At 38.3% G+C, this 16,764-nt stretch overlaps 1 protein-coding gene across 24 annotated transcripts in view; it reads left to right on the forward strand.

Moving 5' to 3' along the window:
- LOC141085206 (uncharacterized) overlaps window positions 1-16,764 on the forward strand; it is a 144,940-nt gene that overhangs the window by 73,743 nt on the left and 54,433 nt on the right. For 14 of the 24 annotated variants that reach the window (XM_073570449.1, XM_073570440.1, XM_073570439.1 and 11 more), the window contains 17 exons: window positions 4,014-4,067; window positions 4,293-4,322; window positions 4,580-4,633; window positions 5,236-5,262; window positions 6,004-6,060; window positions 6,167-6,193; window positions 6,322-6,363; window positions 12,427-12,480; window positions 12,728-12,757; window positions 13,086-13,130; window positions 13,411-13,464; window positions 13,690-13,719; window positions 13,977-14,030; window positions 14,633-14,659; window positions 15,401-15,457; window positions 15,564-15,590; window positions 15,725-15,766. The exons of 1 other annotated variant lie outside the window; for it this stretch is intronic. In XM_073570449.1, the coding sequence (XP_073426550.1) occupies window positions 4,014-4,067; window positions 4,293-4,322; window positions 4,580-4,633; window positions 5,236-5,262; window positions 6,004-6,060; window positions 6,167-6,193; window positions 6,322-6,363; window positions 12,427-12,480; window positions 12,728-12,757; window positions 13,086-13,130; window positions 13,411-13,464; window positions 13,690-13,719; window positions 13,977-14,030; window positions 14,633-14,659; window positions 15,401-15,457; window positions 15,564-15,590; window positions 15,725-15,766 (711 nt within the window). The remainder of the gene's footprint in view (window positions 1-4,013; window positions 4,068-4,292; window positions 4,323-4,579; window positions 4,634-5,235; window positions 5,263-6,003; window positions 6,061-6,166; window positions 6,194-6,321; window positions 6,364-12,426; window positions 12,481-12,727; window positions 12,758-13,085; window positions 13,131-13,410; window positions 13,465-13,689; window positions 13,720-13,976; window positions 14,031-14,632; window positions 14,660-15,400; window positions 15,458-15,563; window positions 15,591-15,724; window positions 15,767-16,764) is intronic. 9 more of the 24 variants (XM_073570443.1, XM_073570438.1, XM_073570437.1 and 6 more) reach the window with 8 other exon arrangements.

The following is a 16,764-nucleotide window of genomic DNA, read 5'->3' on the forward strand; positions in this document are numbered from 1 at the left end:
CGTGATGTCAGGAATTTTGTGCAGTCCTGTGGGACGTGCTCCCGGTCTAAATCGTGTTCTCGCTCTAGTGGGTTGTTGATGCCTTTGCCTGTCCCCAAGAGGCCATGGACCCATATTTCAATGGATTTCATCTCTGATATGCCTGTCTCTCAAAGGATGACTGTTATTTGGGTGATTTGTGATAGGTTCTCTAAGATGGTTCATCTTGTACCACTCCCTAAGTTGCCGTCTTCCTCTGAATTGGTGCCCCTGTTTTTACAACAGGTGGTTCGCTTGCACGGGATTCCTGAGAACATTGTATCTGACAGAGGAGTCCAGTTTGTGTCTAGATTTTGGAGAACTTTCAGTTCCAAGCTGGGAATTCAGTTGTCCTTCTCCTCTGCTTTTCACCCTCAGACCAATGGGCAGACAGAGAGAACAAACCAGACCTTGGAGTCATATTTGAGATGTTTTATTTCTGCTGATCAGGATGATTGGGTTTCATTTTTGCCCTTGGCCGAATTTGCTTTAAATAATAGAGCTAGTTCTGCCACTTTGATGTCACCTTTTTTTGTAACTTTGGGTTTCATCCTCGATTTTCTTCAGGGCAGGTGGAGCCCTCTGCCTGCCCAGGTGTTGACACTGTGGTGGAGAGAATGCACCAGATCTGGGACCAAGTGGTGGATAAGTTATCTCTCTCCCAGGAAAAGGCCCAGCGGTTTTCCAACCGACATAGGACCATTGGTCCCCAGTTTAAGGTTGGTGATATGGTGTGGTTATCATCAAAAAATATTGCTATGAAGGTGGCTTCTCCTAAGTTTAAGCCTAGATTTATTGGACCTTACAAGATTTTGGAGATTATTAATCCGGTCTCTTTTCGTTTGGCTCTTCCTGTCACATTTAAAATCCATAATGTGTTCCATAAATCTTTGTTGAAGAGGTTTGTTGAACCTGTTGTTCCGGGGGTTGCACCTCCAAACCTTGTATTGATTGAAGGTAACATGGAATATGAGGTAGAGAAAGTACTGGATTCCCGTCTGGCTAGACGGAGACTCCAGTATTTGGTTAAGTGGAAGGGTTATGGTCAGGAGGATAATTCCTCTGCCTCTGATATTCATGCCAAAAGATTGGTGCGTGCCTTTCATTGGGCTCACCCTGGTGGCGTGGTTGAGGGTTCGGTGACCCCTCCTCAAGGGGGAGGTACTGTTGTGAGTTCATTTTCCCCTTCACTGCTGGGGCCCGAGGAACTCCCACTTCTGGTGAAGAAAGGTAGTGAGCCTGATTGTCAAACGCCTGGGGCTGATGATGATGACTGGCTGAGTGGAGTTGATGAATGGATATAAGGCAGCTGACACCCTTCTGGCCTGCGGGTGATTTCTCTGTGGACTTCTAGGAAATCAGTCTGATTCCTGCTCCTCTAAAGCTAAGATTTCTGCTTTGCCTTTTTGCATTAGTGTTTTGTTTTCCTTGCTTTTCTGGATTCTGCCATTCCCTGCTGGGTTGAGCTGAATCTCCTTTTGCCTGTTGCTCTGTCTTCAGAACATTCCTGAGTACTGACATAGCCTTTTTTGAAGCCTAGCATCTTCAGGGCCTTTTTTTACTGTCAGTTTGTTGGATCTTATTTTCTTAGGGTTTTTTCACGGATTGCAGACAGCAGCCTTCCTGTCCTTTCCTATCTAAGCTAGCTTGGGCCCCATCTTTGCTCAGTCTATCTTTCTGTCTGTGTTTTGTTCTTTCTTCTTGCTTCACCGTCATTATATGTGGGGGGCTGCCTTTTGCTTTGGGGTCTGCTCTGGGGCAGTTTAGATTTCCCTTTCTGTCTTTAGGCTATGTAGTCCTCCGGCTGTGATCGAGGGGCCTAGGGCATCGTAGGAGCCCCCAACGGCTACTGCTAGTTGTGTTGATAGGTTCAGGGGTCTGCAATCCGATAGCTGCCAACCTCTCTGGTTTTCTGGACTTAGCTAGCATTTCTATTTTTGCCTCCTACGGTGACTCAATCATAACAACAAAGTGTGGAAGTTGTGGCTAATAATAGCAGTGATAAAATTAATAGTACTTAGAACATATTAATTTTTTTTTTAACTTTTTTAAAATATTTTTTAACTCCTTTACCCCCAGTCTGTTTTCACCTTGTTGACCAGACCAAATTTTAGAATTCTAGCCAGAGTCACCTTAAATGGTAATAACTCTGGAACACTTCAACCAATCCCTGTGATTCTAAGTTTTTTTTTTCGTGACACACTGTGCTCTATATTAGTGGTAAATTTAGGATAATATTTTTTGCATTTATATGAGAAAATTTCGGAAATCTAGCAAAAATTTTGAAAACTTTGCAATTTTCCAACTTTTCATTTTAATGTCCTTAAAGCAGAGCGTCATATTGTTATATCACACAAAATAGTTAACATGTTATGTTTACCACCTGTCTACTTCACATCAGCATCATTTTTGAAACACATTTTTTTTTTATAAAATGTATAAGGGTTAAAAGTTTATCTGCAATTTCTCATTTTTCCAACAAAATTAATAAAATGAATAATATTTTTTAGGGAGCACATCACATTTTAAGTGACTTTGAGGGGCCTAATTTACAGAAAAAAACTTAAAAGTTACACCAAATGTAAAACTACACCCTTCAAAGTGATCAAAACCACATTCCATAAGTTTATTAACCCTACAGGTACTTCATAGGATTTAAAGCAATGTAGGAGGAAAAAATTAACATTTTACTTTTTCTCTCAATAGTGTTGCTTTAGCCCCAAATTATGCATTTTCACAAGAGGAACAGGAGAAAAGTGGACCACGCTATTTGTTGTGCAATTTCTCCTGAGTACACTGATACCCAATATGTTGTGGAAAATTACTATTTCGATGCACAGCAGGGCTTGGTAGGGAGAGAGCGCCATTTGACTTTTAGAACGGAAAATTGGTGTGAATCGAGAGCGGACACCACGTTGCGTTTACGTAGCCCCTGATGTGCCTAGAAACCCCCACAAATGACCCCATTTTGGAAACAAGATGCCTAAAGGAATTTATCTATAGGTGTAATGAGCACCTTGAACCCCTAGGTGCTTCACAGAATTTATGATGTTGAGCAGTGAAAATTGAAAAAAATATTTTTCACAGAAAATTTTGTTTTGAGCCAAATTTTTGATTTTTACAAGGTTATCACTAGAAAATGGATCCCAGTATTCATTGTGCAATTTCTCCTGAGTACACCGATACCTCATATGTGTGGGAAAGCTACTGTATGAGTACACTGCCGAGCTCCAAAACGAAGGAGTGTCGTTTTAGGGCGCAGACTTTGATGAAATTGTTTGAGGCCACCATGTCTCATTTGTAGAGTCCCTGAGGTGCTAAAACATTAGAACCTCCCCACAAAGTGACCCTATTTTGGAATTGATCTATGTTTTACTGGTATGTGTATTTTATAATGTGGTATCACACAGTATGTAAGATGTGTAGAGTGTATCAGGTTGGTGTATGTGAGTTGTGTAGTTGTGTACTCGGATGGCGTATAAACATGGATACATTTTACATTTTATTTTCCTATCTTCTCAACATTCTGAGAAAATCGGACCACAATATTATCACACTCTGATTAAAATCTGATCAGACCCTGATAAGATTGTGATTTTCGTAACTGGATCAATTTCTTGGATGAGAGAAAACACTTTCCTGCGACCTCAGACTAATTGTGAAGTTTGGCAAGCATGAGCACATTAACCCCTTCCTTACTCTAGTAGTATAGATAGCACATGTAGACATGATGTTCTGTATGTCTGACATTCTACAAACATAAATCACAAGTATACTTCCGTAACAATATGATAACAACAGACCCTTAGACTGAAAAATTAAGACATCAGAATTATTACTCAAGAAAAAAATGTGAAAACTTTATGAAAAATAATTGAGTTCTGTGTTACTCAAAACTCAGACTGTCTTATCTGCAAATGTTTCTTACAAGTGCAATTAATAGAGCAAACAACATAGCAGCACCATTTACTAATGATATTCTTCTCTATGAACAGGTGGCACGTCATCATCTATCGGGCCAGTAAAAACATTAGTGTCCGGAGTACTCGGTGAGTAATCATGGGGAAGACTCTTCTATATGATAAGAGGATGTAATGCTCGACTTATATACAGTACATAGTAACTATGCCAACAAGTAAGAACCGAAGCTTCCAGATTTGGGTCCAAATGTAACAAATATAAAGAATTACTCAGTTGTAAATATTGAATTTTTTAGCTTATGTTATAAATAATTTTAAAAAGTTACTAACCTAAAATTGTATTTTTTTTTACAGATACAGGAGGAAATCTTTTATCAGATGCAGGTAAATTGACTTCAGCAGTGAATATGATGTTGCATGGTAGAAGAATCAGCTGCATGATAATACACCTTCATTTCTTCATCAGTTTTGTTTGCCTACCCAACAGTTCACAAACTTTTGCAGATAGTTTAAGTTTCTTTAGAATTAATTAAGTTAATGAAGTTAATTTTTTTAGACCTGTAAAAAGTACACATAAAAGTTCTCTTTCCACCATGTTAGAGAACAATGGATCATGTTCTGCATTTTAATTGTGTTTGAAGGTGATATACTGAATGGAATTGGTGGAACAGCAGGTGGGACGACTAGTGGATTAAGTGAGTGATCACAAATACATTTGTTTCAAACACAACAAGAATACAGCTAAGGGGTCACATGACAGTATAAAAAATCAGTCTGATTTTCAACCAGAAAAGTGGAAGAATTTTATTCTCACTTGTCATCTGTACGCAACATGTTTTTTTTTTTTTTACATCAGCAGTTATTAATCATTTACAGTTTCCTATTTTACATAATTGTAATGTATCCTTAAAAATCAGATGCTATTCTGTGGCCTTCAACTATTTTAGATTTTTTTAATGGGTGAGTCTTATCCTATTTCCAGAGCAAAATCGAGCATGCTGTGCTTATTTTCTAATGCCGATTAGGTCTCACTGCCTCACTGAATAACATTGGTCCGAGTGCAGTTTTTGTTTATCAGATTGCACTCGTCCAATTTATGCCATGGTCTGCACGAGTCTTGGTAATCAACCCAAGTTCCGCAACTTTTCCTTGAATGGGGCTAAGCTGCGGTACCGGCACAGTCATGTGGAAGCTTCTCATTATTCTGAAAGAACATTGAAGGGGTGGTAATGTCCTACAAAGTCCCGTTGTTTCTTTGGCTGCTGTGTATAATAAAATATTTTGTCCATTGTTTTAGATGGTGGTGGCAGAGTATCAGTAACAGGTAATTGCATGCAAGCAATGTCTAGTAATGTTCAACATTTTCTATGAAAAATTACGGACATTCTTTAAGATGTTGTGGAATCTTTGACTAAACTTTACTGAAAAGCGTAGTCCATAATGTTAATGTAAAGGAGTCAAGAAATTCAAAAGATCTTGTTACAATGAGAATCAATGAACGACATAATCAAACTCCATAAGTACAAATAGATATGAGGCTAAACAAGCAAATCCTGCAATGTAGATTCTTAAAATTCTTAAACTCCCAACCATCGGCTTCAAGAATGGCCTGATGTCAACAGAGCCTTATAGCGAAAAATAAAAACACCAAAAATTTAGAGATGACCTAATGGGTTCCAGGAAAACTGAATTTCCCTCCAATTTTCCCCCAAAATCTAAATCCTTAGAAATTATTTATTTGTCATAGACTTTCTCCAAATTCAGCAGATGGCTACCAATTTGATGTTTAAAGAGATTGAAAAAAAAATATTAAAACTCACTGATTCACCTGTCACACCATCAAGGTGCATCCAGTCCTTCTTTCCTTCGGCACATGATTTCCTGCATATTTGCTATGCATCAGGGCCTTCAGGTTTGAGTAGTTCTTTAGCACATGACCGATAATGGGCCAGGGGAATATTATAATTATTTTTCACCCAATGATTATTAAGCTCTGGGATCTGACGACACCGTAAAGCATAATAATTTATCATAAAAACTGTAAGTTGTACTATTGATTCTTTAGTAAATGGTGCCCCAGGAGGATTTCAGGGAACAGCAGGACAGCAGCAGATACAAACAAGTAAGTCAACACAAGTTTAGTATTGTAATGTGAAAATTGTATTTCTTTTAAAAAATAAATTTTTAAGCTTAAATAAACAGCCAATAAAACCCTTTTTTACTTTCAGATGTAAAGGGAGGATTACCAACGACAGGTGATGTATAAAAATAAATGTGTGTAAATCAATGAGCTTTACTTGTAATACCTTGTCTGACCACATGGAGTGCTGTTTGTAGGAAAAATATCCAACAAGTAGTAAAACCTTTCTTTTCTTGTTAATAGGAAGCTTGACATTTACATTTGATCAAAATGGGAAACAAAATGGTGAGGGTTTTAAAATACCAATTACAATAATGTTTATGAGTGCAAACCTTGTTAGGTTATATTTTAAAGAATATATTTTAGAATGACCCTAAATCAAAGAAATGTGTGAGTGATAATCCCTTATGGGCTGTTATAATTTACTTATCGGTACATAAAGCCTACATATAGCAACCAATCAGACAAAAGAAAGTTGGCATGACCACTCTTCACCTTTATCACTTCTGCTCCGTCACTTGTCACTTGCACATAGTTTTTGAAGGAACTTGACAGAAGGTTGTACCAAACATCTTGGAGAACTGCCTCAGATCTTTTCTGAATGAGTCTTGTGCTGATCCTTCTGTCTCTTCTTGTGACAGATAGGATGATGAGAGATCAGGGCTCTGTGGGAGCCAAGTCATCACATCCAGAACTCCTTCTTAATTACATTGACTAGATGGTTAGGTTTGGTGTTAAGCTGTAGAATAAATTTAGACCCTGTCAGACACCTCCTGATGGTATTACATGATGGGTAAATATCTGCATTATTTGCATTAGTATTTGCATTAAATACACCAAAAATGGGCAATTTTGGACTATGATTGCAATGATAATCAAAGAAAAATACTTACTGTAGCAGCTCAAAGACTAGAGCATTCAACTCAGGACTCAAAAACACGTAGGGAAACCAGATAAATGGCACACATAGGGTAAGTATGGCAAAGCTTAAAAGACATGAGAAAGTGGTCACATTTGGGAGTTGTGTTACATGGGGACAACTCTAATACTGGCAAATAGTGTAAAGTGGCTGGATTATGTTGCTACCGGTGCCCTCAAACCTCGGTCTAAGTGTGCTAAACCATACTAGGACAAGAGAAAAGTATCATTAGATACCATACAGTACATGAATGGACACTGGTGGTGGTGCAAAGTTTCAGTCCACAACCAAATGGAGCTGTAACAATGAAGTATGATATTTGCATTCTTGGTAAAAGGCTATACCAATGAATCAAATAATGTACTTCATTTTTACAGCTCCATGTGGTGATAGGCTGGATCTTTCCACCACCAACAGTGTCCCTCTATATCTCACTAAATGCCTTCTTTATTTTGAGTATATTCCGTAATTTGCGGATAATAAGACACATCGGACTATAAGACATGTAACAAATTTTTGAGTGGAAAATGGGAAAAACCATGTTTTAAATAAAATTGTAGTGTGTCTTATTATCAGTTTTAACAGTAGCTTACCTGGGGGTGGTGGTGGCAGTGGAGGCAGGGTCCCTGCTCCAGGAAGCCAGCAGCGGCAGGAATAGTTGCTCATTAGATGTTGGCGCTGCTGAGCGGAGTCTCCTTTGCCATTCAGTTCCCTGCATTGGGCTTCAGGCTATGCAGATAGACAAATTGGGAAACGAGATCTTGTCTCGAGATCTCAACCTGCGCATGACCACCTCTGGCAGCCATTCTCCAGAAGCACACGGCTGGGAATTGAATGGGTGCCAACATCTAAGGAGCACCCAGGCACCACATCATCAGCGCACTCCTGTCACTGCCGGCCTCCTGAACCAGTGACTCTACCTCCTGTGACCCCACTTCGCTACCGCTAACCCCCTCGTTGAGCTTGCTTTGGATTATAAGATGCGCCCCATTTTCCTCCAAAATTTGGAAGAACAAATTTGTCTTATAATCTAAAAAATACGGTATAAACTGAAAAACTAGCAGTGGGACCAAGTTACAACCTACTGTCTTGAGGAGTCTGGGTAGAATTAGCCAAAAACCATACATCTAATATATAAAGCTCAAGTGTGTGTGTGTGTATGCAAGAAAGATATCAAAGTTGGGAAAGGAGAAACAATGATATTCAATTTCCCAAAACCCCAGCAAATTACAGGATCAGAGATATCTTCTGGCAGCATGATGATTACAGCAAAACCTCGAGAGAAATAATTGGGGTCAGGAAATCACAAAAACAAACCAAAAAAAAAAGAAAACTCCTAAAATATACCTCTTATTTCATTAATTAACAAATGAGAATATCCAAAAACAAAAGGGTGCTAGGATCAGACAGGTACTTGTCCACAAAAATCTAAATAGATACAAAAGTCAAAAAAGGGGGATACTAATCTCACCCTATTAGGCCCTAACACAGGCATAATGTTAACACATGTTAGCATAATGATTACAGCCAATGCCAGCATCACCGTGATGTCCCGTAACTTTAATGGAACCAGTGGAGATGTTGCTTTGCTTTACCCAGTGGAGCAGGGGGGAACTGAATAGTACATAATCACCCCGATTGATGAACCTTCGAAACCCTATGCAGTGTTTGCTGTTCTTGCTCATGCAACATTAACAGCAGTCATCATCATTGTCAGTGCAAGTGTAAGTTACAATGGGAAGCTCTATAATAAGGGTGACACCATGATCGTAGATCTGGAGCCGTTCCAATTCCTGCAGTTGCAACTTGCAAAGTAAAGATGACCTCTCTGGAACCAGGCTGTCCTCTCAATATCCTGTGAATGTTCTGTCTGACCATTCATGTGTTCCTGGTAATGGAGGTTGCAACCACGCTTATGAGCAGCTCTTGCCTGTAGATAACTGAGGAACTTCCGACTTTGCCCCAGGATTTTCCTTCCAGTCTAATTACGATTTAGCTCATGTCTTGCCTCCTAAATCCACTTATCTTGAGTACAAATTAGGCATAAAAAATTAAAGACCAACCTGAAAGCAGGAAAAATTATCACATTTGAGACCTCTGTTTCCAAGCCCTTATCCACCCACAGCACAGAGAGAATTCAGGTCTTGCTTTATAACACTGGTAGAAATTTTCAAGTCAATCCCTTTGGATCTTTCCTGACCAGTATCCCGGACATTGAATTCTTCAACTTTAATTACAGCCTCATTGGACAGAAGGATTTTGACACTAGTCGTCCATTATTATAGCGAAGAACTCGAGGGTATCTGGATTCTTATTTAATGGGAAACCTCTACAAAATACAAAGTGGCAGCCATTCGCTCAATCCGAACATTCCTGGTTAAAATATAGTTATGGTGGAGGCTTCAGTTCCAACACAATCCAACAGCCCACAACACCTTTCGGTCTCCTAACTATTGGGTACTCAAAGGAAATGGCGTAAGAATCAATGGCAATGGGTAAACAAAGTGTATATGTCATATTCTTCAGTATTTCACATCCATTGTGTCTGGCTTTTGGACTAGTCTTACTTGACCATTTTTTACTTTTCCTTCCATCTCCTAGTGCTCCATTAACTGAATTAAATGGTTAATCACATCTTCGCTTCAATAACTTGAAATAGAAACTATTTGTAGTAAGCGACAATAAAAAGTAAATGTAAATGACCTTCAACTACTTATTAGGTAAAAAAAAATAATGGTGATGATGAATTAGAACAATTATCAGCACCAACAGATTTTCCATGAAATAACAACTGAGGACTCTGAAGGTTAAAAGAATCCTATAATTATTATTTGGTAATATGTGGTCTTCTGATCAAAATGAGCGATAATATAAGGGGATAATAGAAAGCAAGAAATGAGGACTCAACCTCTTTAATTGTTAACACAAAATTTCCAAAAATGGTTTTCTGAACTGAAAATTCCCTTTTAGAAAAATGGACCCCAATTGATTACTGTAAAGTAAACCAACAAAGGCGGATAGAAATTCCTCCTACTCCAGCATCAGCTCCCCTCCGCCACTCCAGTCTCTGTGTGTGACGTCACATCATCGTTGCAACCAATCACGGCTCATCTGCTCTGCTAATGTAGACAACTAGAGCTACTAATCTCTGTGATTGGCTGCAGCGGTAATGTGATCTGGACCAAAAAAAAAGCAGTAGCATAGAGCCAGCACCAGAGGCGGGAATGGTGAGTACTGCTTGTGTTTGTTATTTTACATTATTGAAATCAATTGGGGTACACTTTTTTAACAGTGTAAAACCCTTTTAAGGCTTGGAACAAATGATTGTATAACAGTAAATAACTCGAAAAATTAGCCATGACTGAATGAAAAAGTGGAGAATCTACCAGAGCCATGTGTTACTTGTGTTGTCCTGCTGTGGTTACAGATGTGGTGGTTGTGGTGACAGGATGTTCCACCCTTCCTTCCCTCTCAGGGTTATTGTCAGCTTCCTCCCCAAAATCCAGTGCTCCCACTATTCCCATTTCAGTCTACCAACAGTGTGCCACAATCATGTGACATCCCAAAAGTATAATGAAAATCTGTGTAAATATTGGCCATGTTACCCATTGCCAGTCTACACTCCTCAGTGAGGGCCTATATACAGCTCTGCCTGATTTTTTGGCTGTTATGTTTTTCTCATTGCACACAGCTTTTTAGAAATATTGCATATGAAATAATATAATATTATATATTATTAGATTAGACCAATTATGAAATGTTAAGTAAAATATTAAACAAAATATAAGATGATGAGACTAGTTATTAAAAAAATATAGAATATAGAAGACACTATTAGCCCTTCTCTATCACTTGTGTGTTTTCCTGCATATTTACTATGCAGATCTCTAGCACATTACCGATATGGGACGAGGTGAATAATATTATGTTTTTCCTCCTCAATGATTATTGTGGCTCGTGGTCTGGTGACACCAAAAATTATGCTAAAAATTATTGAATTTCCATAGAAATTATTCAATGCCATTCAAGTTAACTTACCAACTTGCAGTGAACTAATGACTAATTAATACAGAAGCATAAAAAATAATCCACGAAATAAAAATAATTGAGACTAGAGATGGGCGAACCCGAACAGTAAAGTTCGGTGTCTGTACCGAACACCTACTGTTCGGGCACGGACCCTGAATGTGGACTTCATCAAGAAGTCCGTGTTACGGTTCGGGTTCAGCTGCCCGAACACAGGGTGTTTGTCGCACTGTCATGTGCATGACAGCGCAGCAAACAACGCTTCTGATCAGCGGTGAAAAAAACAAGATAAAAGATATCCATAAAAGCATCAAATATGAAGTGTCATATTTGAGAAAGTACTTACATTTAAACTTCAACTTTAAAAAAATAAAAAAAAATATGTGAAAATTATGTATGGAGACTGAACCGGTGTTATCAGGGTCAGTGCCTTCATTGTACATCTCTTGGATACCGTTCATAACTGGTGAAAGGTGAACATGTGCCATTTTGGTGCCTTTATTTGAATGCCAACTCCTCTATAAGCTGTTTGTCATTGTATTTTCATTGTGGTTGTATCCTGAGAAAGAAGTTTGATAAATACAAAACGCTTCGATAAATAAAAGTGCATTGTTTTAGCTCTCATGTGTTCTGGATCCTACAAGTGGAACCATATTAGCAGCACAGGAAAACCATGTAATAATTCACTACAGCATTATGGAGTAATAGACTCACTTAGCATACTGATAGACATGAAATTCATCCAATCAAATTGCTGGGCAGATGCCCAATGCTCATGCACCATCATCTATGTGAGGATCACGAACAGTGCATATCCAGGTGCCGGTCAGGTGACTGGTAGTGCGGGAGGGTGGTGCAGCAACAGCACTCCTGGAATTGGTCAAACCGACCCCAGGATCAAATATGTAAAGATGTAAGGTACTGTCACACTTAGCGATGCACCAGCGATCCCGACCAGCGATATGACGCGGTCAGGATCGCTGGTGCATCGCTAAGTGATCGCTAGTGAGCTGCCACACAGGCAGATCTCACCAGCGACATAGCAGGGGTCGGGGGTCGCTACTTACCTGTCAGACGAGGCGATCCTGATGTCCTCCCGCCCGCGTCCACGCGTCGCTCGACGGCGACACAGGAAGCCCAGCAGGAAGCTGACGACGAGAAACGGTCCAGGACGATCTCGCGCGATCAGCGATAATCAGCGCGGGAACCGGTCGTTGGTAAGTATCAGATATAGTGATATCGCTAGCAATATAGCTGCTACATTAAAAAAACCAGTGACGCTACAGCGATATTGCTAGCGATATCGCTTAGTGTGACAGGCCCTTTAAACTGCAAGTCCAAGTAAAACAGCAGAGAATCTACAAGCGCCATTTACTAATGACTACATTATTCTCTTGGAATAGGTGGTGAAGCATCATCCAATGGGAAAAAAACAGGATTATTGTCGGGAATACTAAGTGAGTAATCATGGGGAAGACAACTCATTATAAGAGGATACAATGTGTGACTTGAATGTAGAGTAATAACTCTACCAACAACTAAGCCCCAAAGCATCCGCATCTAGATCCAAATAAAACAGATCTAAAGTCAACAATTTACTTAATTGTAAACATCTTACATATAATTTTTTTTTTAAAATGTTCAGCCTGTAGTAGTAATATTTTAAAAAATAAATTGCTAATTTAAAATTGTATTTTTTTTCAGACGCTGGAGGAAATCTCTTACAAAATACAGGTAACTTAGCGGTTTTATCCTGAGCCTTATATGAGGTCTCATGTATAGAACCATATTACTGCTCCTTCCATGCTCCCCCGTACTGGTCTATAAGACATTGGTCGTGTTCGACTACGGATAAGTCTGTTTCTCAGGACGATGCTTTATTAGTACTATGGTTTTGTGCGAGTTCTGTGTTTTATTATTTCAGAAAAATCTTTTGTGTCTCAAAACTTGCAGTCATGTAAATTGCCAACTGGTACTGATATAACATTGTAAAAAGTGCAGGATACTTTTAAGTGGAATAATTCACATATAGAGGATATGATTATTTCTATAATTTCTTAAGGTGGAGTGCTGAAAGATGTCGGAGAATCAGCAGGAGGGTTGCTCGGTGAGTGTCTGGTGGTAGTAGTAGTAAAAGGATCATCACCACAGTAGTAGTTGTATTGAAAGAAGAGTAAAAACTGCTGTAGTAGAGGCTGGTCATAACAGACCCTTAGATTGAAAAATGAAAACATCAGAATTATTAAACAAGAACAAATTAAGAAAAAAAAAAGTGAGTTCTGCGTTACTCTAAACTGTCTTATCTGAAAATGTTTATTACAAGTGCAGCTAAAACAAGGGAGAATCTACCAACGACATTTACTAATGATATTCTTCTCTCTGAACAGGTGGCACGACATCATCTATCGGGCCAGTAAAAACATTAGTGTCCGGAGTACTCGGTGAGTAATCATGGGGAAGACTCTTCTATTTGTTAAGAGGATGTAATGCTCGACTTATATACTGTACATAGTAACTATGCCAACAAGTAAGAACCGAAGCTTCTAGATTTGGGGCCAAATGTAACAAATATAAAGAATTACTCAGTTGTAAATATTGAATTTTTTAGCTTATGTTATAAATAATTTTAAAAAATTACTAACCTAAAATTGTATTTTTTTTTACAGATACAGGGGGAAATCTTTTATCAGATGCAGGTAAATTGACTTCAGCAGTGAATATGATGTTGCATGGTAGAAGAATCAGCTGCATGATAATACACCTTCATTTCTTCATCAGTTTTGTTTGCCTACCCAACAGTTCACAAACTTTTGTAGATAGTTTAAGTTTCTTTAGAAATAATTAAGTTAATGAAGTTAATTTTTTTAGACCTGTAAAAAGTACACATAAAAGTTCTCTTTCCACCATGTTAGAGAACAATGGATCATGTTCTGCATTTTAATTGTGTTTGAAGGTGATATACTGAATGGAATTGGTGGAACAGCAGGTGGGACGACTAGTGGATTAAGTGAGTGGTCACAAATACATTTGTTTCAAACACAACAAGAATACAGCTAAGGGGTCACATGACAGAATAAAAAATCAGTGTGATTTTCAACCAGAAAAGTGGAAGAATGTTATTCTCACTTGTCATCTGTACGCAACATGTTTTTTTTTTTTTTACATCAGCAGTTATTAATCATTTACAGTTTCCTATTTTACATAATTGTAATGTATCCTTAAAAATCAGATGCTATTCTGTGGCCTTCAATTATTTTAGATTTTTTTAATGGGTGAGTCTTATCCAATTTCTGGAGCAAAATCGAGCATGCTGTGCTTATTTTCTAATGCCGATTAGGTCTCACTGCCTCACTGAATAACATTGGTCCGAGTGCAGTTTTTGTTTATCAGATTGCACTCGTCCAATTTATGCCATAGTCTGCATGAGTCTTGGTAATAAACCCAAGTTCCGCAACTTTTCCTTGAATGGGGCTAAGCTGCGGTACCGGCACAGTCATGTGGAAGCTTCTCATTATTCTGAAAGAACATTGAAGGGGTGGTAATGTCCTACAAAGTCCCGTTGTTTCTTTGGCTGCTGTGTATAATAAAATATTTTGTCCATTGTTTTAGATGGTGGTGGCAGAGTATCAGTAACAGGTAATTGCATCCAATCAATGTCTAGTAATGTTCATTATTTTCTATGAAAAATTACGGACATTCTTTAAGATGTTGTGGAACCTTTGACTAAACTTTACTGAAAAGCGTAGTCCATAATGTTAATGTAAAGGAGTCAAGAAATTCAAAAGATCTTGTTACAATGAGAATCAATGAACGACATAATCAAACTCCATAAGTACAAATAGATATGAGGCTAAACAAGCAAATCCTGCAATATAGATTCTTAAAATTCTTAAACTCCCAACCATCGGCTTCAAGAATGGCCTGATGTCAACAGAGCCTTATAGCGAAAAATAAAAACACCAAAAATTTAGAGATGACCTAATGGGTTCCAGGAAAACAGAATTTTCCTCCAATCTTCCCCCAAAATCTAAATCCTTAGAAATTATTTTTTTGTCATAGACTTTCTCCAAATTCAGCGGATGGCTACCAATTTGATGTTCAAAGAGATTGAAAAAAAAATATTAATACTCACTGATTCACCTGTCACACCATCAAGGTGCATCCAGTCCTTCTTTCCTTCGGCACATGATTTCCTGCATATTTGCTATGCATCAGGGCCTTCAGGTTTGAGTAGTTCTTTAGCACATGACCGATAATGGGCCAGGGGAATATTATAATTATTTTTCACCCAATGATTATTAAGCTCTGGGATCTGACGAAACCGTAAAGCATAATAATTTATCATAAAAACTGTAAGTTGTACTATTTATTCTTTAGTAAATGGTGCCCCAGGAGGATTTCAGGGAACAGCAGGACAGCAGCAGATACAAACAAGTAAGTCAACACTAGTATAGTATTGTAATGTGAAAATTGTATTTCTTTTAAAAAATAAATTTTTAAGCTTAAATAAACAGCCAATAAAACCCTTTTTTACTTTCAGATGTAAAGGGAGGATTACCAACGACAGGTGATGTATAAAAATAAAAATAAATGTGTGCAAATCATTGAGCTTTACTTGTAATACCTTGTCTGACCACATGGAGTGCTGTTTGTAGGAAAAATATCCAACAAGTAGTAAAACCTTTCTTTTCTTGTTAATAGGAAGCTTGACATTTACATTTGATCAAAATGGGAAACAAAATGGTGAGGGTTTTAAAATACCAATTACAATAATGTTTATGAGTGCAAACCTTGTTAGGTTATATTTAAAAGAATATATTTTAGAATGACCCTAAATCAAAGAAATGTGTGAGTGATAATCCTCTTAGGGGCTGTTATAATTTACTTATCGGTACATAAAGCCTACATATAGCAACCAATCAGACAAAAGAAAGTTGGCATGACCACTCTTCACCTTTATCACTTCTGCTCGGTCACTTGTGACTTGCACATAGTTTTTGAAGGAACTTGACAAAAGGTTGTACCAAACATCTTGGAGAACTGCCTCAGATCTTCTCTGAATGAGTCTTGTGTGGATCCTTCTGTCTCTTCTTGTGACAGATAGGATGATGAGAGATCAGGGCTCTGTGGGAGCCAAGTCATCACATCCAGAACGCCTTCTTATTTACATTTACTGGATGGTTAGGTTTGGTGTTAAGCTGTAGAATAAATTTAGACCCTCTCAGACACCTCCTGATGGTATTACATGATGGGTTATTGATGCATGATGCATTATTTGCATTAGTATTTGCATTAAATACACCAAAAATGGGCAATTTTGGACTATGATTGCAATGATAATCAAAGGAAACTTAGTGCAGCAGCTCAAAGACTAATCATGATTACTGAAGGTATCCAGCAGAGCAATCAACTCAGGACTCAAAAACACGTAGGGAAACCAGATAAATGGCACACATAGGGTAAGTATGACAAAGCTTAAAAGACATGAGAAAGTGGTCACATTTGGGAGTTGTGCTACATGGGGACAACTCTAATACTGGCAAATAGTGTAAAGTGGCTGGATTATGTTGCTACCGGTGCCCTCAAAGCTCAGTCTAAGTGTGCTAAACGATACTAGGACAAGAGAAAAGTATCATTAGATACCATACAGTACATGAATGGACACTGGTGGTGGTGCAAAGTTTCAGTCCACAACCAAATGGAGCTGTAACAATGAAGTATGATATTTGCATTCTTGGTAA

This window comes from Dendrobates tinctorius, unplaced genomic scaffold (genome assembly GCF_039654945.1).
Source record: "Dendrobates tinctorius isolate UK_male_01 unplaced genomic scaffold, ASM3965494v1 ptg000028l, whole genome shotgun sequence".
Taxonomy (NCBI): Eukaryota; Metazoa; Chordata; class Amphibia; order Anura; family Dendrobatidae; genus Dendrobates; species Dendrobates tinctorius.